At 39.5% G+C, this 27540-nt stretch overlaps 1 protein-coding gene across 3 annotated transcripts in view; it reads left to right on the forward strand.

The window, feature by feature from the left end:
- The first annotated feature begins 15938 nt into the window (after positions 1-15938).
- Positions 15939-27540, forward strand: part of STPG2 (sperm tail PG-rich repeat containing 2) — a 636117-nt gene continuing 624515 nt past the window's right edge. Inside the window, exon 1 of one of the 3 annotated variants that reach the window (XM_059887727.1) lies at positions 15939-16873. In XM_059887727.1, coding sequence (XP_059743710.1) covers positions 16765-16873 — 109 coding nt within the window. In that variant the 5' untranslated portion in view covers positions 15939-16764. The remainder of the gene's footprint in view (positions 16874-27540) is intronic. The other 2 variants (XM_059887728.1, XM_024993522.2) reach the window with 2 other exon arrangements.

The following is a 27540-nucleotide window of genomic DNA, read 5'->3' on the forward strand; positions in this document are numbered from 1 at the left end:
ATAATTTCTATGCATACATTTTCTCTGTGGTTTTCCCATCAGGAATAGCCCTACCAGCAGGACAAACATACTCATCCCTGTATTTGGGTGGTTTTCCCGGGTTGTCGTGGTTACTTTACTTTCCTAGCCAATCAATACTCCCTTCCCTTTTTTATTAATACATTCTTTCATTAGCTATGTTAATTTATTCATAAAGCATTTCAAATCCTGTGGACTTGGCAGGAATTATCTTTCAGGTGACTTTGCCTATAAATCAATTACGTATAAATATATTGTTCAACTCTGAGGGCAATCTTATTTACTCGATATCCAAATTCTTGTGTGACCACTCACTATAGTGCTCTGTACTGACAACTGCAGAAAGTAAATTAATGTTTTACTTAACAGCTGCATTTGAGGTTGATGCTATATCCTGGACACCAAGAGCTATTCTGACTGTGTGAAATAATGATTAAGGAACTCTCTTAAGCATTGCTTTTCCTTATAACTATTTCACTTGCGCATAGGTATCCTGCTGTTGTATTATTTCCATTTGCCCACATTTGCATATTTCCATTGTGATAAACATCTGCATTCATCCTTATTTCCTTTCCTCTTGTCTCAGAAGATGAAGTGTCCCTCCCACTGCTCAACCAACAGCAATCTGGCTTCTGCTTATCCCCCATCTCTCTCTCTCACCCCATGAAAGAAATTATCTTTATTGAAATAAAATTATGCATTGAAATGTATAAATTCAGGGAATCCTTTCCAATATTTATCTTAATGAAACTCTTCTCTACTTCTGATTACTGGACAAGCACTTCTCAAAATTATCGTCCATGCACTTGGAATCCCTGACATTTCTTAGGCTTCCCTGGTGGCTCAGTTGGTAAAGAATCTGCCTGCAATATGGGAGACTCGGGTTCGATCCCTGGGTTGGGAAGATCCTGTAGAGAAGGAAATGGCAACCCACTCCAGTGTTCTTGCCTGGAGAATCCCATGGACAGAAGAGGCTGGTGGGTATAGTCCATGGGGTCACAAAGACAGACATTACTTACTCTGACTCTAATCAATATGCCTAACCAATTTTATTATTTTCCTTAACGAGCTTCTGTTTTGCCCACAGATATTTAATCTTGGCTGTTTCTGAGGGGTCTTTCATGAGAAACGCTGGGCTGGAAGAAGCACAAGCTGGAATCAAGATTGCCAGGAGAAATATCAATAACCTCAGATATGCAGATGACACCACCCTTATGGCAGAAAGCGAAGAGGAATTAAAAAGCCTCTTGATGAAAGTGAAAGAGCAGAGTAAAAAAGTTGGCTTAAAGCTCAACATTCAGAAAACGAAGATCATGGCATCCGGTCTCATCACTTCATGGGAAATAGATGGGGAAACAGTGGAAACAGTGTCAGACTTTATTTTGGGGGGCTCCAAAATCACTGCAGATGGTGATTGCAGCCATGAAATTAAAAGACGCATACTCCTTGGAAGGAAAGTTATGACCAACCTAGACTGCATATTGAAAAGCAGAGACATTACTTTGCCAACAAAGGTCCGTCTAGTCAAGGCTACTGTTTTTCCAGTGGTCATGTATGGATGTGACAGTTGGACTGTGAAGAAAGCTGAGCGCCGAAGAATTGATGCTTTTGAACTGTGGTGTTGGAGAAGACTCTTGAGAGTCCCTTGGACTGCAAGGAGATCCAACCATTCTAAAGGAGATCAGCCCTGGGATTTCTTTGGAAGGAATGATGCTAAAGCTGAAACTCCAGTGCTTTGGCCACCTCATGCGAAGAGTTGACTCATTAGAAAAGACTCTGATGCTGGGAGGGATTGGGGGCAGGAGGAGAAGGGGACGACAGAGGATGAGATGGCTGGATGGCATCACCGACTCCAATGGATGTGAGTTTGGGTGAATTCCGGGAGTTGGTGATGGACAGGGAGGCCTGGCGTGCTTCGATTCATGGGGTCGCAAAGAGTCGGACACGACTGAGTGACTGAACTGAACTGAACTGAGGGGTCTTTTGTTTTCGGGCACTATTCTCTCTTTGCCCTCTCATGTTGGGTGACAATTCACATGGTTTTAATTCCCTCTTATATGGTCCAGTACTTTGGCCACCTGATGCGAAGAGCTGACTCATTGGAAAAGACCCTGATGCTGGGAAAGATTGAGGGCAGGAGGAGAAGGGGGTGACAGAGGATGAGATGGTTGGATGGCATCACTGATTCAATGGACATGAGTCTGAGCAAAGTTGGGAGATAGTGAAGGAAAGGAAGCCTGGTATGCTACAGTCCATGAGGGTGAAAAGAGTTGAACATGACTTAGTAACTGAACAACATACATTATGATCAAGTAAGCTTACTCCGTGATGTAAGGGTGATTTAGTTTTAAGAATTCCATCAACACAATTCTTTGCACCCACATGTCAGTGTCAGCTCTAGCCATTAGATCCAGACACAGCAACATTCAAAGAAAGAAGACATGTCATTTTGTCCAGGGGCTCTTTGTTGAAGAAAATTTCCTCAGAAACATCAGCAGACTGTATTTTACAACTCTTTGTCAACTGCATTAGCTTTCCACTGCTGTCATAACAAATTATTACAAACTTAGTAGCTTACTACAACACTCATGTATTATCTCACAGTTCTATAGGACAGAAATCTGTACTGGCTCTACTGGGTTCTCTGTTTAGGGCTTCAGAGGCTAAGGTCAAGGTGTAAGCTGCACTGGGCTTCTAGCTGGAGGGTTTGAGGAAGAATCCACTTCCAAGTTCATTCAGATTGTTTACAAAATCCAATTCTCTGTGGCTATAAGACTGAGGTCCCTGTTTCCTTGGTGGTTGTCACCTGGGGATTGATCTCAGCTCCTGGGGCTGCCCGCATTCCTCAACAAGTGGTTCCCTTGGATCCTTGTGTTTTGAATCTCACTGATTTTCCTTTCTGCCATCAGCTAAAAAAACCTCTCTGCTGTTTTTATGGCTGGTGTGATTGGATTAGACCACACAGATAATTTCCCTATCATAAAACCAGCTGTGCCAAATCACAGACTATAATCAGGAGAGGAACATTTCCTTATATTTATAGGTTTTAGGGATTAGTGTGGGACATTTTTGGGGGGCTATTTTAGAATTATGCCTACAACAGCCACGGTTGAGTCACATGCCCTTTCCTGAACTAATCATTGTCCAGGGAATTAATTACCATAATTTGCTCAGATAGTTTTCTGGGATGGAGTGGATGTGTTGGGGAATAAACCACAATGTACATTATGTACTCACATAATAATGCTTCCTTTGTGAGGTGCTAAATAGGTTCATATATTCTGTCTACAATATATATATTCTTTTACAAAGAATACCATTATGTTGTTAATATTATATTTTCTTCCTTGTTAATCATAATGATATGGTACATGTTGGTTAGCATACCAGGTAAAAAGAGACTTTCTGAAGTGAAGCCTAGCATTTGAGAGCAACAGAACAAAGTCTGGTTTTTCTATGCTATTACGGTGAACTATTTTTAAAAGAGACAGCCGACTAACTTGTTAAGCTCATGGATGGCAGCACCATTATGGTTACAACTTTGGAGCTTCTTCCATGTATTTTTTATGTAAAACATGTAGGATTTGGCAGATGTAGCACTGATGTTGATTCAGCTGTTACAGGTAAGTCACTCTGGGTATCTGGGAACAACTTTCAAGAAGTCACTGTCCACTCAGCATCAACTTTAAAGGACCTGCAGTATTGCTTTAAACATTCCTTTCTAGCAATTGTCTAATTTCTCCTTCCCTGACTCAGTCCATCGACAGCCTCCTCTGCCTAGTTTGTTGGAATGTAAGGGCAATCTGGCTGTGCAGCATGTCACTTGGTGAATATCTAGTGCGCTGTGCAGCAGTCTAGCTAACCAGGTAGATGTTATTTCCCCTACTGCCCTCTTTATATGCGGCCCTCCAGAAGCTGTTTCCTGGCCAAGACTATGTCTTTGCCCTAAGAGGAGAACTTTTCATTAGACAAGTGCATCTAAGTATCTGCTGCTGCTGCTGCTAAGTCACTTCAGTCGTGTCCGACTCTGTGCGACCCCATAGACGGCAGTTACCAGGCTCCCGCATCCCTGGGATTCTCCAGGCAAGAACACTGGAGTGGGTTGCCATTTCCTTCTCCAATGCATGAAAGTGAAAAGTGAAAGTGAAGTCGTTCAGTCATGTCTGACTCTTAGCGACCCCACGGACTGCAGCCTACCAGGCTCCTCCATCCATGGGATTTTCCAGGCAAAGTACTGGAGTGAGGTGCCATTGCCTTCTCCATCTAAGTATCTAAGTAGGGTTATTTCCTTATTTTCTTGTTGTTGTTTAGTCACTAAGTTGTGTCTCTTTCATGACCCCATGGACTGTAGCCCACCAGGCCCCTCTGTCCATGGGATTTTCCGGGCAAGAATACTGGACTGGGTTGCCATTTCTGTCTCCATGGGATATTTCTGATCCAGGGATTGAACCCATGTCTCCTAAAATGGCAGATGGATTCTTCACCACTCAGCCACCAGGGAAGCCCTCATTTCACTATAGAGAGACTGCTATTTTCATTGGGTTACTTACTCAACCAATGATGGAATTATGATGACTGTGTTTATATACAAGGACATAAAACATGGCCTATTGGAAACATTATATTGTCAAGAATTTTTCTCTTGACTATTATAAAGATTCCTTGTTAAATTATTTAGGTGTAACTATTTATAAAGCTAAATTATTTTATTTTTGTATTAATAATAAGACAAATGACGTTATTAGCATGAATTGGTGAAACTGTGCCATCTAGTGTCCTTTATAGAAAAAATTTATTTTTCAGTCCCTCAAATCTTACATGTTACAGATTAAAAATGAGTCTAGAAACTGATTTTCCAACCCTAAATATTACAGATAGGAAATATTAGGACATACATCATAGAAGAGTGTTCCATGTACAGGGAAAAATTCTAGCTAATCCTTAGGAACTGTTGTGGTCACTCCAAGCATTTCCTGAGATTTGTTTACTACATCTCGTATAACATCCTCCGTGCTGTGTCTATTAGTGGGGAGGATGAAGACCACAAGATAATAAGATAATTGGTGGTTGGTGATGAAAGGGAGGAAAGATCTTGAAGAGTGGGGTTTGAAGATTCTTCTCTCCTTCCTTGCCTTTCTCTGAGATCCTTTTTTTTTTAATTAATTAAAAAAAATTTCTTTTGGCCATGCTGATGACATTCGGGTCTTCCTTTTCCGACTGGGGAACAAACCCAAACCCTCTGCAGTGTAAGCACAAAGTCTTAACCACTGAACTGCCAGGAAAGCCCTTCTCCTTCTATATTGCCCTATCCTCCGAACTGGGAAAAATAGAGTTGTGTGTGTGTGTGTGCACGTGTGTGCGTATATGTACATATTTTGATGAGAGGAGGCTAAGAGGCATTGTCAGTTGTATTAGAAAAAATGGGGAAATGCAAAGGAGAAGATAGAGAAAGTTTAAAAATTAAATTTTAGGGTATTGGAAGCTGAAATTAATTGACAGAAAGCTTTGGAGTTACAGTTATCCAGGTTTTGGTTTATGTGACTTTCAGTTCAGTTCAGTTCAGTCGCTCAGTCGTGTCCGACTCTTTGCAACCCCATGACTTTAGAATTATCTAATTACTTTTGGTGACTTAATTTTCATATTAAAAAAAGTTGGTAGCAGATGGAAAGAAAATTCAGATACTTTATATCAATAAAATGGTTGTGCAGAAATAATGATGTAATGAATATCAATTCATTTCAACCACAAATGTGTTAGGAAAAATTTCAAGTACCAACCTATATATGTGAGACACATGTACACACTTATGTTAGTTATTATGCCTATTCAATTAAGCTAAAGATCTTTTATCTAGTGACCTTCTCAACTATTAATCATGTACCATCTTGTGACTGCAGTTATTTTCTTGACATTTTTTTCTATCTTGAATTGCTATTATGTTTTTCAGGCTTGAGTCAACAACTGGGTCTTTATCTACAAATATCTACATATCTACCAAAATGTTTACATCCTTCTCAATGCTTTGTTCATAGCACTGCTGCTACTGCTAAGTCACTTCAGTCGTGTCCGACTCTGTGAGACCCCATAGACAGCAGCCCACCAGGCTCCCCCGTTCCTGGGATTCTCCAGGCAAGAACACTGGAGTGGGTTGCCATTTCCTTCTCCAATGCATGAAAGTGAAAAGTGAAAGTGAAATTGCTCAGTCGTGTCCAACCCTCAGCGACCCCATGGACTGCAGCCCACCAGGCTCCTCTGTCCATGGGATTTTCCAGGCAAGAGTACTGGAGTGGGGTGCCATTGCCTTCTCCGTGTTCATAGTAGGCAATTCATAAATCCTTGTTATCTTATATGCTGGGCTTCCATAGAATTTTCCCTTACCCAGGTAGATATGTTATCAACAAATCCTTTATTTGGCAACTATGAAAGTGTATTTCACCAAACACACTTGTGATTTTCCAAGCACTTATGTAAATTATGTAGTTATTTTATGTTTAATTGTGATAAAAACATACAACACAAAATTTATCATCCTAATCATGTTTAAGTGTGCAGTTCAGCAGAGCAAAATATATTCATGCTGTTGTGCAATGGATCTCCAGAACTTTTTAATCTTGCCAAACTGAAACTCCATACCTATTAAACAACTCTCCAATCTTCCCCTGCCTCAGCCCCTGGCAACCACCACTCTTCCTTCTGTTTCTATGAATCTGACTATTTTGGATACTTCATGTAAGTAATTATCACATAGTATTTGTCTTTTTGTGATTGACTTGTTTCACTTAACATAATGCCCTCAAGGTTCATCTATGTTGTAGCAACTAACAGCATTTACTTCCTTTTTAAGGCTGAATAATAATTGAAGGTAGTTATTTTTAAAGTACTTAGATTGCAGTCAAAAAACTTAATCAGTGAGAACTACTTATCAATTTGGTCTGCATTAAATAACAGAAGAATATAGCTACATATATTTAGTAAAACACTGTGCAATGCTGAGACAGAACTTTAATGATCGAATACCTTCTAAAACTTTAATAAGCTCCTTTGGGACCACTATGCAAGATGATAGGTTTTTAAAAAAATGCTATATAAATATGTTCTTAAATCTTTTATCAACAGTTTATAAATTGAACCACATGAGATTTGGATCTTAGTACTATACTTTCCATTTTTAAAATACTCAATCTAAATGATAAGAAGTGTCGAAGGTACTTAAGTTTTTAAAAGCACACACCATCTTAAAAAATACTTTTTCTTTGGTCTTAATTTACTTAAGGAGTATGTCAAGGCTGTATATTGTCACCCTGCTTATTTAACTTATATGCAGATACATCATGTGAAATACTGGGCTGGATGAAGCACAAGCTGGAATCAAGATTTCTGGGAGAAATATCAATAACCTCAGATACGCAGATGACACCACCCTTATGGCAGAAAGTGAAGAGGAACTAAAGAGCCTCTTGATGAAAGTGAAAGAGGAGAGTGAAAAAGTTGGCTTAAAACTCAACATTCGGAAAACTAAGACCATGGCATCTGGTCCCATCATCATGGCAAATAGGTGGGCTAACAGTGGAAACAGTGGCAGACTTTATTTTTTGGGGTTCCAAAATCACTGCATATGGTGACTGCAGCCATGAAATTAAAAGATGCTTGCTCCTTCGAAGAAAAGCTATGACCAACCTGGACATAACTTTAATATGGACAACATATTAAAAAGCAGAGAGGTTACTTTGCTGACAAAGGTCTGTCTAGTCAAAGCTTTGGTTTTTCCAGTAGTCATGCATGGATGTGAGAGCAGGACTATAAATAAAGCTGAGTGCTGAAGAATTGATGCTTTTGAACTGTGGTGTTGGAGAAGACTCTTGAGAATCCCTTGGACTGCAAGGAGATCCAACCAGTCCATCCTAAAGGAAATCAGTCCTAAATATTCATTGGAAGGACTGATGCTGAAGCTCCAATACTTTGGCCACCTGATACGAAGAACTGACTCGTTGGAAAAGACCCTGATGCTGGGAAAAATTTAAGGCAGGAGGAGAAGTGGACGACAGAGGATGAGATGGTTGGGGGGCATCACCAGCTCAACGGACATGAGTCTGAGCAAGCTCTGTGAGTGGTGATGGACAGGGAAGCCTGGTATGTTGCAGTCATGAGGTTGCAACGAGTCGGACACGACTGAGCGAGTGAACTGAACTGAATTTTACCATCTAGAAAGGAAAAGTAATATCTTGGCATTTCATTCACACTTTTGGAAAAAAAAGTACTGCATTTGGTATTCTTTTCCTTATTTTCACACCATTAAAATCATATTACCAGTAAACAGTTACCTGGACTTATTCACTCTAGGAGAACCGAACCCAGAAAAACCCATGACAGGGACAGGGACAGCAATCTAATGACTGGGTTGGTGCATTTGCCTCATCTCAAATCCTATTTCCACAGGGCATCAGAGGAACAATTAGCTGCTACTGCTTCCAAGCAGATGATTTATTAAGTACACTGATTTTGGTCAAAGTTAATAATAGAAACATATTATCTATCCCTTCTTGAAAAAATCCCAAGTACAAACTTTATTTATCCCATTTTTATGTAACTTATTTTCTTCATGACTACATTTTGCAGTAAAATCTCTTGCACCACATTTCCATATCTTCCCCATAATTGCCCTCATTAGAACACATGTGGCTCTGCCTCTAATTACTGTTTACCTCATTTGGTACTGGCTTTTTCTCATCATGGTGTTGTCTGAAGCAGGTGGGATGAGCCATATTTTCCAAAGGAGCCCAGGTGGTATATGTTGCAACATTTATTGCAAACTGTACATGATTTACATCTCACCATGTTTCTGCTTTACCTTATTCATGGCACTAAAACAATATCAATATTTCATAGCTCTGCTTGCTTGCTTTCTCTGTTTTGTTTCTTTTAATCAAGGTTTTACCTGTTTAAATTTTATTAAATAATCCTGAAACATCTCCATTTTATAAACAATTAATAAATATAATCATTATTTATTCCTTCTTCACTCTTCTCCTCTCCCACCACATTCTCTCCCCATTTTAGGTAATCTATACTGATGATCTAGCATGCTTTTAACATTTTCTCCATGTTTATGTAATTATATATGTAAGTATACATGCATATGTACATTTAACATTAATAGATGTTTTTTGATAACTCCTTGGTTTTAGAAAAATATATGACACATGTTTCCCGAATCTTGCTCTTTTCAGTAATACCTTATGGAAATCATGCCAAGGATTTGAAATGACTTTTACTGTTGTTTAGTTGCTAAGTCGTGTTCAACTTTTTTTGCAACACCATAGACTGTAGCCCACGAAGCTTCTCTGTCTGTGGAATTTCCCGGGCAAGAATACTGTGGTGGGTTGCCATTTCCTTCTCTAGAGGATTTTCTAACAAAGATAGTGGAGGTGATGGAATTCCAGTTGAGCTATTTCAAATCCTGAAAGATGATACTGTGAAAGTGCTGCACTCAATATGCCAGCAAATTTGGAAAACTCAGCAGTGGCACAGGACTGGAAAAGGTCAGTTTTCATTCCAATACCAAAGGCAATGCTAAAGAATGCTCAAACTCCTGCACAATTACACTCATCTCACACGCTAGTAAAGTAATGCTCAAAATTCTCCAAGCCAGGCTTCAACAGTATGTGAATCACGAACTTCCAGATGCTCAAGCTGGATTTAGAAAAGGCAAAGGAACCAGAGATCAAATTGCCAACATCTGCTGGATCATCGAAAAAGCAAAAGAATAGCAGAAAAACATCTACTTCTGCTTTACTGATTACACCAAAGCCTTTGACTGTGTAGATCACAACAAACTGTAGAAAATTCTTCAAGAGATGGGAATACCAGACCACCTGATCTGCCTCTGATAAATCTGTATGCAGGTGAAGAAGCAACAGTTAGAACAGGACATGGAACAACAGACTGGTTCCAAATTGGGAAAGGAATACATCAAGGCTGTATATTGTTACTCTGCTTATTTAACTTATATGCAGTGTACATTATGCAAAATGCCAGGCTGGATGAAGCCGAAGATGGAATCAAGCTCACCGGGAGAAATGTCAATAACCTCAGATATGCAGATGACACCACCCTTATGGCAGAAAGCGAAGAGGAACTAAAGAGCCTCTTGATGAAAGTGAAAGAGGAGAGTGAAAAAACTGGCTTAAAACTAAACATTCAGAAAATGAAGATCATGGCATCCGGTCCCATCACTTCATGGCAAATAGATGTGGAAACAATGGAAGCAGTGAAAGACTTTATTTTTTTGGGCTTCAAAATCACTGCAGATGGTGACTGCAGCCATGAAATTAAAAGACGCTTATTCCGTGGAAGGAAAGTTATGACCAACATAGATAGCATATTAAAAAGCAGAGACATTACTTTGCCAACAAAGGTTGGTCTAGTCAAGGCTATGGTTTTTCCAGTAGTCATGTATGGATGTGAGAGTTGCACTATAGAGAAAGCTGAGCACCAAAGAATTGATGCTTTTGAACTATGGTGTTGCAGAGGACTCTTGAGAGTCCCTAGGCCTGCAAAGAGATCCAACCAGTCCATCCTAAAGAAAATCAGTCCTAAATATTCATTGGAAGGACTGATGCTGAAGCTGAAACTCCAATAGTTTGGCCACCTTATGCGAAGTACTGTCTCCATGGAAAAGACTCTGATGCTGGGAAAGATTGGAGGCAGGAGGAGAAGGGGACAACAGAGGATGAGATGGTTGGATGCCATCACCAACTCAATGGACATGAGTTTAAGCAAGCTCCGGGAGTTGGTGTTGGACAGGGAAACCTGGTATGCGCCAGTCCATGGGGTTGCAACGAGTCAGACATGACTGAACGTCTGAACTGAACTGAGAGGATCTTCTCCTTTTTTAGAAAAATTAATTAATTTATTTTCAATATTGTAGTGGTTTTGCCATACAATGACATGAATCAGCCATGGGTGTACATGTGTTCCCTATCCAGAACCCCCCTCCCACCTCCTTCCCCATCCCATCCCCCAGGGTCATCCCAGTACACCAGCCCCGAGCACCCTGTTTCATGCATCGAACCTGGACCAGCGATCTTCTTCACATATGATAATACACACATTTCAATGCTACCCTCTCAAATCATCCCACCCTCGCCTTCTCCCACAGACTCCAAAGGACTGTTCTTTACATCTGTGTCTCTTTTGCTCTCTCACATATAGGGTCATCGTTACCATCTTTCTAAATTCCATATATATGCATTAGTATACTGTATTGCTGTTTTTCTTTCCGATTTACTTCACTCGGTATAATAGGCTCCAGTTTCATCCACCTCATTAGAACTGATTCAAATGCATTCTTTTTAACGGCTGAGTAATATTCCATTGTGTATATGTACCACAGCTTTCTTATCCATTCACCTGCCAATGGACATCTAGGTTGCTTCCATGTCCTGGCTATTGTAAATGTGCTGTGATGAACATTGGGGTGCATGTGTCTCTTTCAATTCTGGTTTGAAAGGATTTTCTCAACACTGGGATTGAACCTATGTCTCTTGCATTGGCAGGCAGATTCCTTACCATTGAACCACTAGGGAGTCACCAGCCCTAAATGACTTTACTTCAGTCTTTAGAATGTCTTCATAGTCCTTCTGCCACTAATAATGGCTAGAGCTCCAGCAGATAATTTTTGGACCATGAGGAATCTCAAGAATGGGAACAGCACATCAAGATACAGAGCAACATAATATAGCATCCTAGTTTCCTGGCATCAAGGAGCTACCACATCACGCCTGAAAGATCACTTCTAGATTTTCATTTTAGAAATAAATAAACATGCAGCCACACTGAAATAAGAATTGGTTAAAAAAAATAAAAACAAACTACTATCGGGTGTCAGAGTACAGGACAGTTGGGGGCATCTCCCTCATAATGGCTATGAAAACAGTTTCTAGAGTCAAACTGATTAGCTCCATCATTCATTAACTATGTGATATTGAATAAGAAATTCAATGGCTCTAAGCCTCATCGTATTAACAGAGTAGACATATTAATAGAGTCTACTACATGGGTTATGTGAGAAATGATTTAGACAATTCATGTAAAGTGATTCACATAGTGCTAGCACATAGTAGGTGCTCAATAAATGTCAGTGGAAAAAAACTCAGGTAGGCATTGGATAATGGTATAATTTTTAAAATACATTTCATGAAATGCAAATGAAAACTACAATGAGGTATCACTTCATATCAGTCAGAATGACCATCATTAAAAAGTCTACAAATAACAAATGCTAGGGAGGGTGTGGAGAAAAGGGAACCCTCCTATGCTGTTGGTGGGAATGTAAGCTGGTGAACCCACAATGGAAAACAGTATGGAGGTTCTTCCGAAAACTAAAAATACAATTACAATATGACTCAGCAATTCTACTCCTGGGTGTATATATATATACATATATATAAATATATATAAAACTATAATTTAAAAAGATATATGCACCCCTATGTTCAGAGTAGCACTATTCACAATAAAAAAGACATGGAAACAACCTAAATGTCTATTGACAAAGGAATAGATAACATGTGATGTACACACACACACACACACACGACTATTACTCAGCCATAAAAAAGAACAAAATAATGCCATTTGCAGCAACGTGGATGCAACTGGAGATTATCATACTAAGTGAAGTAAGTCAAAAAGAGAAAGACAAATACCATATGATATCACTTAATGTGTGGACTCTAAAATATGGCACAGATGAACTGATCTATGAAACAGAAACTCAGTCACAGACTGAGAGTCACAGAGAGAGCAGGTTTGTTGTTGCCGAGAGGAAGGAGAGTAGGGGAGGGATGGACTGGGAGTTTGGGGTTAGCAGATGCAAACTACTACCTATAGGATACATAAACAACAAGGTCCGACTGTATAGCACGGGGAACTATATTCAATATCCTGGGATAAACAATAATGGAAAAAAATATAAAAAAGAATGTATATATGTATGTAACTGAGTCACTTTGCTGTACAGCAAAAATTAACACATTGTAAATCAACTATAGTTAAAAAAACACATTTCATGATTTCAGAATCATTAAATCTGCAGCTTAAACACAAATTAAAATACTGAACATAAAATATACTGTGTAAGCTTCAAAACATTATATTAATGACTTTTTTACCTTTTTAACTTGAATGTGTTATTTTTACCTTTGTGTTTTTTACCTTTTTAACTTGAATGTGTTAAAGCTAGTAACTTTACTAGCTTCCCTTGTGGCTCAGTGGTAAAGAATCTGCCTGCTAATATAGGAGATGCAGGTTTGAACCCTTGGTTGGGAAGATCCTCTGAAGAAGGAAATGGCATCCCACTCTAGTATTCTTGCCTGGGAAATCCCATGGACAGAAGGAGCCTAGTGGGCTACAGTCCATGGAGTCACAAGAGTTGGGCATTACTTAACGAGCAACAATATCACTTTATAATATGACCTCTAATAACATTGACATATACTCATTTGATTGATACATGCTAAATGATTTGTTACTATTGATTTTTTTTTTAACAAAAAGCAAAACAATAGAAAAAAATGGAAAACCATCATGAGGTGAAGAAATTAATTTCAAAAACAATTCAGTTTTTATATTTATATGGTATTTAATGCTACTTAAAGCAGAGTTCCCACTCCCAAGCTTCATTTTAAAGTTTATTGTTGTGGAAGCCAGTATGGAGAAATGGAAAGAACCCAAATTTTACAGTCAAATAAACCTGAATTCAAAGACAGTTTCCATATCTTACTACAGTAATGTTAATACAGTGTGGTTGATTAGCATTAAAACTATTTTGTAGGAACTGAGGAATGCTGAATCAAATTATTTTGTATTCATATATAATTATAATTCAATGTTGACATTGTAGCAGCACACTCATTCTTTTTTTTTTTTTTTTTTAGCAGCACACTCATTCTAAACTATTTCAGAAATATTTACCATACTGAGAAATAAGTAAAAAGGTTTGGTGTTCTCATTTTAAAAGTATCTTCCAATTCTTAAATACTTTGTACTATTCTGGTTACTGAACCATAAGGTGGAAATAAAAGCTGGGGAAGTTAGAACAGGCACAGTAATCAAGGAAATAGATAAAGGATTTTCACACTAAAAACTTTTCAAAGAAAAGTGTTTTGTTAGGAATACAGAATTCTCAGCGACCAAATGTTACAAAATTTGGAAGACTCTAGATGCTGTACCTCAGTGGTATCATATTTAAAATAGACCTGACCACAAATATTTAAATAGGATCTCACTATAGTTTTTCCTGTGGTCATGTATGGATGTGAGCGTTGGACTGTGAAGAAGGCTGAGCGCCGAAGAATTGATGCTTTTGAACTGTGGTGTTGGAGAAGACTCTTGAGAGTCCCTTAGACTGCATGGAGATCCAACCAGTCTATTCTGAAGAAGATCAGCCCTAGGATTTCTTTGGAAGGAATGATGCTGAAGCTGAAACTCCAGTACTTTGGCCACCTCATGCGAAGAGCTGACTCATTGGAAAAGACTCTGATGCTGGGAGGGATTGGGGGCAGGACGAGAAGGGGAGGACAGAGATCAGATGGCTGGATGGCATCACTGACTCGATGGACATGAGTTTGAGTGAACTTGGGGAGTTTGTGATGGACAGGGAGGCCTGGTGTGCTGCGATTCATGGGGTCGCAGAGTCGGAGCGACTGAACTGACTGACTGATTGACAAGACTTTGAAATGCTAGTCTTGCCACTGATCAGCTATCCCTCTCTGTGAGGTATTTGAGGAAAGACCACACACTGAGGTGGCAGCAAGATATAAATTCTGTATTCCTAGCTGGTGGGTGTGTGCTAAGTCGCTTCAGTCATGTCAGACTCTTTGTGACCCTGTGGACTGTAGCCCCCCAGGCTCCTCTGTCCTTGGGATTCTCCAGGCAAGAATACTGGAGTGGGTTGCCATGCCCTTTTCTAGGGAAATCTTCCCAAACAGGGATCAAACCTGCATCTCTTACCTGTCCTGCAGACAGACAGGTTCTTTACCACTAGCGCCACTTGGGAAGCTCATTCCTAGTTGGTACACAGGTCCTAAGGTTACAAAAATCCCCGTTGGAGATACGTAAACAAGCTTCGATAGACCCTATAAAGAGCTCCTTTTGTCTAAACTAGGTTGGCGCCAGTGGACAAAAATAAAATCCAGACAGGAAGTAGAAAAGCCTCCTTTGACACTTCCATTTTCAACAGCAAACCCTTACCGCAGGCAAGAGTAATGTAGACTGTGCAGACCAGAAAAATCAGGAGGTGAGAGCCGGCACCAGTGCCACAGCAAAATGGCCTGGACCTGAATTTGCTTTTTGGGGTCACCATAGAGGACAACAGATGATGAGATGGTTTGATGGTATCACCCACTCCTTGGACATGAGTTTGAGCAAGCTTCCATAGTTGGTGATGGACAGGAAGCCTGGCATGCTGCAGTCCATGGGGGTCACAAAAAGTCGGACACGACTGAGCAACTGACTGACTGATAAGAATCAGTTTCTTAGTAGGAAGGGGCGGTATCTAAAGTGCTGAAAATTAAAAAAAAAATCATTTTATCCATCTCTCGTTATGGATTACACACGTCTCTTTCTCTATAAGATATAGAAGACTTGATGAAGACTTTCTTATATCTTTGGGTCCCCACAATCTAGCATGATACTGAACCGATAGTATATGCCAGTGTTTTTTTAGTGAGTAAATAATTATTCAGGTTATTGAGTAGGAAAAAAGGTACTACAGATACATTCTTGAGACGCTGAAACGCCTTGTACGGAGCTGCGCTTTCTTAACGCCTCTGTTTTACTTTATGAACAGAGTAATGAGTCTGCTGCTGTTGCTTGGTATCTAACAACAGAAGCACCTTTCAGTTACCTGCATTTGCATTGCGTCGGTTGGTGAGTTTTTTCTTCTTCCCCGGGTTTTCTGTTTCTGTCATCACCACCTTCTGGGTTTTTCTGAGCCACAGTGTGGACTATATCTGGGATAAAGTGAGAAGTGCTTTCTTTCCCCCTGGGGTGCGAGTAGAGTTGTGGTGGGAGTGTGGGCACAGAATCGTTTCTTTTCGTAGTAAGACTTTTATTTCACAGTTTTTGGTAGTCTCTTTCCCAGCCGCACTGACTTAAAGGGAAAATGGATCACAATCAAATGAGCCCTAACTCCTAATCCGTTTTCTAGAGGTTTTCTGACGAGTCAGGATCCAATGTAATTAGAAAAGTAAGAATATCGCGGGGGTTCGAGTATGTTCTTTCCTTTAGAAAGCCAAAAGCGCGGGACGGAGCGAGTCGGGAAAGCTTACGGCTCGGTGCGCATGCTCCCAAGGCTCGGCTCGAGAAAAGCGTCTCAACCTTTCCTCCAGAGACTTCCGGGAGGCGAGAAATGCGCGGAGGCAGGGCCGGAAGCACGGGGGCGGGCGCCCAGTACTTAACCTTGTTCCTTGAAGCGGCTTCAGGTCTCGGTTGGTGAACCGATGATTCTGGGGGAAGTCTTATGTCGGGTTACACTGTTTTCAAGTTTTCCATGCGGCTAGAAGTCGCCTGGGAGAAATCTGACACCAATCAGCAGGTGGGGCGATAGCCCCTGCGCTAGCTCTTCCATTTACAGAAATTCTTCCCGGGCCTTCTAAGTTTGTTGACGACTTTTTGCTCCACCCTTTCTTCTAGCTGCTCTTTCTTAATCCCTTTGCAGCCGCGCACCCCTCCCCTCACGCCATTATGTATGACCGGGCTCCCCGTGTGCTTAGATTGGCTGAAGGTGGCAGCACTGAGGATCGTGTGGGTCCTGGATCTTACCAGGTTCCTTACCCGAAGCAGCAGGCAACAGGTAAGATGTAGAGAAAGGCAAGCATTTGTGACAGGCGCCTCACTTTCAGTCTGCCCCGCTCATGTGTGCCTGAGTTAAACACTATAGTACAACTCCATAGGTATAACAGAACATGAAGTAAGCCGGGAAAATTCTATCCCTGTTTTTACAGATGATAAACTAATTTTTCCCATTTCACTAGACCAGTAAGCCTTTTTGATTTTACAGTGGTTTTCTACATCTTAGTTTAAATGCTGCAGATTCGATCTGGGATTTTGATTTCCCTGTCCCAGTTGACTATCAGTTCAGTTCAGTTGTTCAGTCATGTCCACCTCTTTGCGACCCTATGGACTGCAGCATGCCAGGCCTCCTTGTCTATCCACAACTCCCGGAATTTACTCCAACTCATGTCCGTTGAGTCGGTGATGACATTCAACCATCTCATCCTCTGTGGTCCCCTTCTCCTCCTGCCTTCAATCTTTTCCAGCATCAGGGTCTTTTCTAATGAGTCAGTTCTTTGCATCAGGTGGCCAAAGTATTGGAGTATCAGCTTCAGCATCAGTCCTTCCAATGAATATTCAGGACTGATTTCCTTTAGGATGGTCTGGTTGGATCTCCTTGCAGTCCAAGGGACTCTTAAGAGTCCTCTCCAACATCGTACTTCAAAAGCATCAATTCCTCGACGCTCAGCTTTCTTTATAGTCCAACTCTCACATCCATACATGACTACTGGAAAAACCATAGCCTTGACTAGATGGACCTTTGTTGGCAATGTCTCTGGTTTTTAATATGCTGTCTAGGTTGGTCATAACTTTTCTTCCAAGGAGCAAACATCTTTTAATTTCATGGCTGCAGTCACCATCTGCAGTGATTTTGGAGCCCCCCAAAATAAGTCTGTCACTGTTTCCACTGCTTCTTCATCTATTTGCCCATGAAGTGATGGGATTGGATGCCATGGTCTTAGTTTTCTGAATGTTGAATTTTAAGCCAACTTTTTCACTCTCCTCTTTCACTTTCATCAAGAGGCTTTTGAGTTCCTCTTCACTTTCTGCCATAAGGGTGGTGGTCATCTGCATATCTGAGGTTATTGATATTTCTCCCCGCAATCTTGATTTCAGCTTGTACTTCATCCAGCCCAGCGTTTTTCATGATGTACTCTGCGTATAAGTTAAATAAGTAGGGTGACAGTATACAGCCTTGACGTACTCCTTTTCCTATTTGGAACCAGTCTATTGTTCCATGTCCAGTTCTAACTGTTGCTTCCTGACCTGCATACAGATTTCTCAAGAGGCAGGTCAGGTGGTCTGGTATTCCCATCTCTTTAAGGATTTTCCAGAGTTTGTTGTGATCCACACAATTGAAGGCTTTGGCATAGTCAATAAAGCAGAAGTAGATGTTTTTCTGGAACTCTCTTGCTTTTTTGATGATCCAGCAGATATTACCAGTTTGATCTCTGGTTCCTCTGCCTTTTCTAAAACCAGCTTGAACATCTGGAAGTTCACGATTCATGTCCTATTGAAGCCTGGCTTGGAGATTTTTGAACATTACTTCGCTAGCATGTGAGATGAGTGCAATTGTGCAGTAGTTTGAGCATTCTTTGGCATTGCCTTTCTTTGGGATTGAAATGGAAACTGACCTTTTCCAGTCCTGTGGCCACTCTGAGTTTTCCAAATTTGCTGGCATATTGAAGGCAGCACTTTCACAGCATCATCTTTTAGGATTTGAAATATCTCAACTGGAATTCAATCACCTCCACTAGCTTTGTTTGTAGTGATATTCCTAAGGCCCACTTGACTTTGCGTTCCAGATTGTCTGGCTCTAGGTGAGTGATCACACCATTGTGATTATCTGGGTCATGTAGATCTTTTTTGTATAGTTCTTGTGTGTATTCTTGCCACCTCTTCTTAATAGCTTCTGCTTCTGTTAGGTCCATACCATTTCTGTCCTTTATTGTGCCCAGTAGTTCAGACAGTAAAGCGTCTGCCTACACTTCGGGAGACCTGGCTGGGTTCGACCCTGGGTTGGGAAGATCCCGTGGAGAAGGAAATGGCAACCCACTCCAGTATTCATGCCTGGAAAATCCCGTGGACCAAGGAGCCTGGTGGGCTACAGTCCATGTGATTGCAAAGAGTTAGATACAACTGAGTGACTTCACTTTTGCATGAAATGTTCTGTTTACTATATGAGTCTCCAAATCACCGGTGTGCTTCTTACCACCTTCTGTCTCTTCTTTGTAATCCTGCCTGCCTCACACACCTTTCCTAGAAACATTTACTAAGATAATACTTTTATATTTGTTTTGGAATATCTTTTTTTTTCATGTAGATGCCTTCTATCTGACCATCACCATCTACTAGAACTTACTTAATGAGAGCTCTTTATCCCACTTTCCTTAAGAAGAGCTTTACTCGTTGAGAGGTGAAATGGGAATGGATAATTTAAGTAATTATTTGCTCTCATTTGTTTGCAGTTAGTGGATGGGGTAACTTTTAATAAGTAACATAATTTTCTTTCTGTTTTTTCTAATCTGATTTTTTGTGGGGCTTGATGCCATCCAAATTAAACTTTTTTCCTTTTTAGCCTACATTTTCCCTATTCCCACACAATTCCTGTATTTTTGAATAAGTGCTAGGATCCATTATTCCATTGACATGATTGATGAGATTAGGATGGTAGGTTGATTTAGGTTTCTTTGGAGTACTAATTTGTCTTTTGTCATTGTTTTAATCTTGAATTTTACTGCCTTTCAGCTTCTGATATTGATATCAGTGTTTTTGGAGCTTATGATGCATCTTTATTTAATGCAGCTGAGTTAAAAGCATTACCTCCCTACCGATTTATTAGCCACCAATGACCACCCAAAATGCTTACACTTTTCTATCTTTATTTTATTTTGACACAACTTACCACTCTTTTTTTTAGAGATACTTCTTTCCCTGGCGTCTGTAACATCTTTTTGCTGGTTCTTTTCCTAACTGTTGTAACAGTGCCTGGTACATGGTTTGGACACAGTAAACATTTGTTAAATGCTGAATCAAAGTATCATTTTCCCCTCTCAAACCAATACTCTATAGTCTGCTTTAAAGATTTTTATTATAAGGTATTTCTAAGTACTTTTACATGTTTATATACTGTACTTTCCATCATTTGCTTGTTACTTTTCTCATGTTTACTTTCTCATTCAAATCCACAGCTTCAACTGCTATCTATATTCTGATGACTCCTGTGATACAGGTGTTTCATATCTCTAAGATGAGCTTGCTTTTGATAAGGTCTTTTACTTTTTTTAGGCATCTCTACCTAAAGTGTCTGAACTTACCAGTTTCCCCAGAATTACTGGGCCCTTTGAAAAAAAATTCCCTATCAGTCAATTAGAAACTTTAAGCTTTGAAATTACTGTAGACTCCTTTTTTTCCCCTCTAATCACTCTCATTGATCTTAGGACCTATTGATTCTTTCTTATCTTTATCTCTCAAACTAGTTCCCTTTCGTCATTTAATTGCCCTTGACTTAATTTGGTATTTGTTATTTTTATTCTGAAACAAGGGCTTCCCTGGTGGCTCTGATGGTAAAGAATCTGCCTGCAATGCACGAGACCTGGATTTGTTCCCTGGGTTGGGAAGATCCCCTGGAGAAGAGAATGGCAACCCACTCCAGTATTCTTGTCTGGAGAATTCCATGGACAGAGGAGCCTAGTGGGCTACAGTCCATGGGGTTGGCAAAAAGTTGGACACAACTGAGTGACTAACACTTTTGTCAATAAAATATTTCTCGTTTCCCTCTATTTCAGTCTCTAACAATGTCTGTTTTATGTCTAATGTGATCTACACCTCCACCAACAGCTAACCAACACATTAGCAATTCCAGCCTTGCATTATCTGTAAATTCATGCTCACTCACCTCCATTCCTTTGTACCTGCTGCTACCTTTGCTGGGTATGTTCTCTCTTCTTTCCTTACTTGGCTAATTACTACTTACGTCTTGAGCCCCAGGTGAAGTTTTTCTCTGACTCCACTCAGTCCCAGGTCTTTCTTCTTTGACTCCTTAATAACTCAAAGGACTTTGGTACTGTATTGTAATTACGTGTTTACTTACCCGGCTGCTGCACTAAAATGTGAGATTTTTGAGGGCAATAACCAAGATCTCCACTGTATTAGTCTTAGTTTTTTGCTCAATACCCTAACACCTAAGTGCTTAGTTAAAAAAAATAGCAAAACAGTAATTTCTTGAAGTAAAGTTTGAAAAATCTGATGAGTTACATGTGTCAGGTTATAAGAGTTTTTAATTCTTCTTTGTGTGAACTCTGATTGGAGATAAGTAACTAGGGTTTGCAAGGTCCTTTTACTGCTTTATAGAATTGTGCCTTGTTGACCTATGAAGGAAGCTAGGAAATTCCATTCATGGGAACTTGGAGCAACTGCATCATATGGAATCCTGTTTTAGCAGTACTCGGCAGACATTCTAATAATAGTAATCAATAGAGGGCATAGGCATTTCTTTAGTCATTTTTCTACCAGATTCCCTGGCAAGGTAATTAAAAGTAGCTGTTACCTCTTTCCTAGGTACATTCTGCTTTTCACTTCTTTGAGATCAGTAACACTGGGCTATAGAGAAGTACACACAGTTATTTAAGGGTCAGGTGAATTTTGTAGAGTATGATGTAGGAAATGTTGGGAACTTTATGTAATTTACTTGTTACCTTGAATTACACAAAAAGAGAAAAAACTTAGAGTCTTAAAACTTCAGAACAGTGCAGATATTCTTTATTTCCAGCCTTTCTCTCCTCATTACCATTCTTTGCTTACTGTACCCTGCTTGGTCAGTCCTCTAGTGTATTGTCTTCATATTTCCGTCAAGAAATTCTTTCCACATTAATTTGCAAACTTCATTGCCTCGACTTTTGTCCAGCTAATCAGGGAGACTCTCTTCTACCCAGGATTTGCAGCCTGAAAGGAATAGGACTGATTTCATGATTCAGATTTCATGACTGGGAGAGATAATGGATATTCCAGATCCAGATTAGTGAGAGCTGCTCCTGATTTTCTTGTGAATTATCTGAGAAGCAAGGAAATCTTATCTCATTAAAGCAAATCTTTGCCATAAATGACCAGCCTAGTAAAATATGATAAAAACATAGTCCCTTTAATAATGGACAGCTCCTGGCATTATTGTGCTAAGGAATATTTCATTGTTTTCTGATCTTTATTTACATAATATATGGTACCCCATGTTAAAATGTATTAGTTATCTGTATTGGTTCTCTATTAGTTATCTGAACTGGATAATGCTGGCTGTTAATATATTTTTTGCCAAATTTCTTTTTTTATAGGGAAGCTGTTAGTTTAATCTGCCGTAGAAGCACGAGCTCTCCATGGACTTAAACTCCTGCCTATGTGCTTATGCCAACAATAATGACTTTATCTTATTAGCCATTCAGAATTCAGGAGACCACTTGAGGGAATGCAATTTATCTGTATTTAAGTTTATATTAAAAAATGTGATTGCTTTAAATGTTGATATCCCTGAAGATGAGTATGTTTCAAAGTTCTAGTTATTGCTTTTATGTGAAGAATGCCCTGCTTGCTTTGTGTCTGTAATTGTGGCTATAGAACTTGTACTCCATCCCCCAGCTGCTCACCTTCTTTCTCAGAAAATAGACTGACTTTTATTGCTTTATGCCAGTCTGATTTATTTTCTGCTATTGGTGCCTCAAACTTAATACATCTCAAATTGAACTGATTCTTCTCAAATCTTATCCTCCTACATTCTTCATTTCTTCTTTCTACCTGACAGTTTGATTTATCATTTACTGTTGGAACTTCACATGTCAATATATTCTATGTCTCAAATCAAACTTTTTATTTTTCATTTCACCCACCCTAATATGCCAGAACCCTCTACTCCTACATTTTATACCTTAATTATTGGCAACACTGTTTGTAATCTAAGTATTTGTTTATTTGTCTGGCTTTCCCGCTAGTTGAGGCCAGGGTTTTAGCTTATTCGTTATCGCACTCTCATTGCCTCTCTCTGACACATAATAAAGCATTTAGTGTTGCTGAATGAATGACTAAAGGTGTAGTTTAGAGTATCATCTATTAATTCTACATTTATTGTTTAGTGTGCAGGACAATGTGATAGGGAGACAAACCATCCTGGTTTGTCTGGGAATGTCCTGATTTCAGCACTTCCAGTCCTGTGTCCTGGGCCAACTGAGGCAGTGTGTGACCATAACTGTAAACCATAGGTAAAGAGGCATATAATTATGAATAAAGCAGAAAATCTTCCTTTCTTATGGAGCTTATTAGTAAAAACATTTTAATTTTCTTGTGATTTTACTTGAGCTCAATATGTTATATAAACTTTTAACCTATTGATGAAAGATTTTATGTGATTAATTTTGGGAAACTTCAGTGAAGATTTTAGGAGCACTGTCTCTTTTGAGCACATGGGCTATTGGAGGTTCCCCCAGTTTTATATGAATTTCAGTATTTTGCAATTCATTTTATATTTCTTTAGATAGATTCATTTAGAATCTCTGCCATGTTTTGAGACAGCTGCCTCAGAACTACCCCTGAGCTTAGCTTTCTTCATTTTCATATCTGTCTCACATTATCCCAGTGTCTATATACACCTAAATTAAAAAAATATATACCTTTAATTGTGAGATGAAATACTTATACAGAAAATCACATAAAATGTAAACATACAACTTAAAAAGTGAACACTCAAAGAAATATGGCATTGCAAAATTTTCTTTTTCATTCATAACCCTTACCTTCTCCCCTACTGGTAAGCACTATTCTAATTTTTATGGCAGTTACTTCTCGCCTTTCTTAATGGATCGTTGAATCCTATTGATGAAATGATCTCTTTAACATAATGAAATGTCTCTTATTCCTGGTATTTGTTGTTCTGAAATCTGCCTTGTTGATTTTAATTTAGTCACACCAGGTTTTTTCGATGCATGGATGTATCTCATCCTTTCATCTCTGTGTCTTATGTTTTAAGAGGGTTTCCTATAGACACCCTGAAGTTAGATGTTGCTTTTTTATCAAGTCTGACAATCTCTTTTAATTGGGATGTTTAGACATTTTCCATTTAATTTTGTTACCAATATTGTTGTGTTTAAATTTACTCTCTTAGAATTTGCTAGCTATTTTTCTCATCTGCTCTTTGTTACCCTTTGCTTCTTTCCCTGCCATAGTTGAATGATTTGAGTTTTAAAAAAGGTACTTTTGTTTTTATCTCTACTATTGGTTTACTAGCTGTAGCTTTCTTTTATTTTTTAGTGGTTCCACTAGTGTTTACAATATACATCTCTAACTTAACATTGTCTAACTTCAAATAATATTGTACCACTTCATGTACAGAATATGAGCCATACATCTTCTGTTTTCCTTACCTCATTCTCTGTGCTATTGTGGCTAAATATTTTCTATTTACATATACTATGCTGCTGCTAAGTCACTTCAGTTGTGTCCATCTCTGTGCGACCCCATAGACAGCAACCCACCAGGCTCCCCCGTCCCTGGGATTCTCCAGGCAAGAACACAGGAGTGGGTTGCCATTTCCTTCTCCAATGCATGAAAGTGAAAAGTGAAAGTGAAGTCGCTCAGTCGTATCTGACTCTTAGCAACCCTGTGGACTGCAGCCCACGAGGCTCCTCCATCCATGGGATTCTCCAGGCAAGAGTACTGGAGTGGGGTGCCATTGCCTTCTCCGTTACATATACTATAATGCCACAATAAATCAAAATTATTTTTGCTTAAAACAATTATTTTTTAAAGTGATTCAGTTCAGTTCAGTCACTCAGTTGTGTCCGACTCTTTTCGACCCCATAAATCGCAGCACGCCAGGCCTCCGTGTCTATCACCAACTCCCGGAGTTCACTCAAACTCACGTCCATTGAGTCAGTGATGCCATCCAGCCATCTCATCCTCTGTCATCCCCTTCTCCTCCTGCCCCTAATTCCTCCCAGCATCAGAGTCTTTTCCAATGAGTCAACTCTTCGCATGAGGTGGCCAAAGTACTGGAGTTTCAGCTTTAGCATCATTCCTTCCAAAGAACACCCAGGGCTGATCTCCTTTAGAATGGACTGGTTGGATCTCCTTGCAGTCCAAGGGACTCTCAAGAGTCTTCTCTAACACCACAGTTCAAAAGCATCAATTCTTTGGCGCTCAGCTTTCTTCACAGTTCAACTCTCACATCCATACATGACTACTGGAAAAACCATAGCCTTGACTAGACGGACCTTTGTTGGCAAAGTAATGTCTCTGCTTTTGAATATGCTATCTAGGTTGGTCATAACTTTCCTTCCAAGGAGTAAGTGTCTTTTAATTTCATGGCTGCAGTCACTATCTGCAGTGATTTTGGAGCCCCCCAAAATAAAGTCTGACACTGTTTCCACTGTTTCCCCATCTATTTGCCATGAAGTGATGGGACCGGATGCCATGATCTTTGTTTTCTGAATGTTGAGCTTTAAGCCAACTTTTTCAGTCTCCTCTTTCACTTTCATCAAGAGGCTCTTTAGTTCCTCTTCACTTTCTGCCCTAAGGGTGGTGGTCATCTGCATATCTGAGGTTATTGATATTTCTCCCAGCAATCTTGATTCCAGCTTGTGCTTCTTCCAGCCCAGCGTTTCTCATGATGTACTCTGCATAGAAGTTAAATAAGCAGGGTGACAATATACAGCCTTGACGTACTCCTTTTCCTATTTGGAACCAGTCTGTTGTTCCATGTCCAGTTCTAACTGTTGCTTCCTGACCTGCATATAGGTTTCTCAAGAGGCAGGTCAGGTGGTCTGGTATTCCCATCTCTTTCAGAATTTTCCACAGTTTATTGTGATCCACACAGTCAAAGGCTTTGGCATAGTCAATAAAGCAGAAATAGATGTTTTTCTGAAACTCTCTTGCTTTTTCCATGATCCAGTGGATGTTGGCAATTTGATCTCTGGTTCCTCTGCCTTTTCTAAAACCAGCTTGAACATCTGGAAGATCACGGTTCACGTATTGCTGAAGCCTGGCTTGGAGAATTTTGAGCATTACTTTACTAGCGTGTGAGATGAGTGCAATTATGCGGTAGTTTGGGCATTCTTTGGCATTGCCTTTCTTTGGGATTGGAATGAAAACTGACCTTTTCCAGTCCTGTGGCCACTCTGAGTTTTCCAAATTTCTGGCATATTGAGTGCAGCACTTTCACAGCATCATTTTTCAGGATTTGGAATAGCTCAACTGGAATTCCATCACTGAACTGAAAAAAAAGTCTTGTTAACCTGCAGAAAAGTAGTTATAAATCTCATAATAAAATAAAAAGTGGTTACTAATCTCAAGTGTACTTTTCCTATCAGAAGTTTTCTTTGGGTCTTTTTTATATCCTCATGTTCATCTTTCTCTCTTGTTGAACATATGAAGAATATTTATAATAGACACCATAGTGCTTCTTGTGCTAATTCCGTTTTTGCATTTCAAGATCTATTTCTTTTCATTGACTTTTCTCCAGTTTATAGGACATATTTCTATGCCTCTTGGAAGAACACTCTCTGGTTGTTTGCACTGTTCCCTTGATATAATCTGTAGCTTGGTTTGTGTGTGCCTGTATGTGTGTTCCATTTGAAATCTGTATTTTGTTCTTTGGTTGCTTACCCCATTTTGGAACCTTTCAACTTCTGTACTGGATTTCTCTGCTCTATCAGACAACCCTTGTCTTTTTAAAATGGACCTTGACTTCCTTTTAAAGATTTCTGTTCTTGTGGTCCTTGTGTGGTTTTGTTTGCTTTTGTTTTTAACAGCAGATTCAAACCATCAGTCACTAAATTAACACCCAGAGTTTTAACGTCATTCATGAATTTTTTTTCAAATCACCTCAGTGTTGTTGAGAACTTCCCCTCCTTTGACCCTCTGGGCGCTTTAGCACTTCAGATATTCTTACTTGTTTAAAATTATTTTAGCACTTAATGCTTCAGTAGGTTGTTTCTTTTTAAGGGTAAGGTATGTATTTTTCTCACCTCTTTTGTGCTTCAGACCTTACACAAATAAATCTTGATTTCAGTTGCATTTTAATGCGTGAGGGCCTCAAAAAAACATTATTTCTGGTTTAAAAAATATATTTTATTAGTCCAGATTAGCAAGCTTTTAAACTGTACAAAGTATTGCCATAAATCTTCGTAGTGTACATTTTCCTTAGGTGTACAAGATTTTCACAAGTTTTGAGTCCTCACTTTTATCCTTTTATTACCTGTTGAATATAGTTGCTCTGTTTTCTCTCATTTTTTTCTTGAATATCAGTGTTACTTAAACTGTGCTCATTTTCTTGATATATTTCTTAAAAAGTTTTTATCAGCCTTTCAGCAGACTAAGTCTGTCTAATAAGTTCATTTACTGAGTATGTCAGTGATGTCAGTAATCTTATGCTTGTATCTTGTATCCAGGAAATACTGAGTGCCAAACATGTACCCAAGCAAGGAAGTGAAGCTGAAAATTTTAGTCAGTCGTGTCCGACTCTCTGAAACATTGTATTAATTACTTGCTGTAAGCTCACTTTAAGGAGCCTAGTGGGCTGCAGTCCATGGGGTCGCTGGGAGTCGGACATGACTGAGCGACTTCACTTTCACTTTTCATTTTGCATTGGAGAAGGAGATGGCAGCACACTCCAGTGTTCTTGCCTGGAGAATCCCAGGGACTGTGGAG

Source organism: Bos taurus, chromosome 6 (assembly GCF_002263795.3).
Source record: "Bos taurus isolate L1 Dominette 01449 registration number 42190680 breed Hereford chromosome 6, ARS-UCD2.0, whole genome shotgun sequence".
Lineage (NCBI taxonomy): Eukaryota > Metazoa > Chordata > Mammalia > Artiodactyla > Bovidae > Bos > Bos taurus.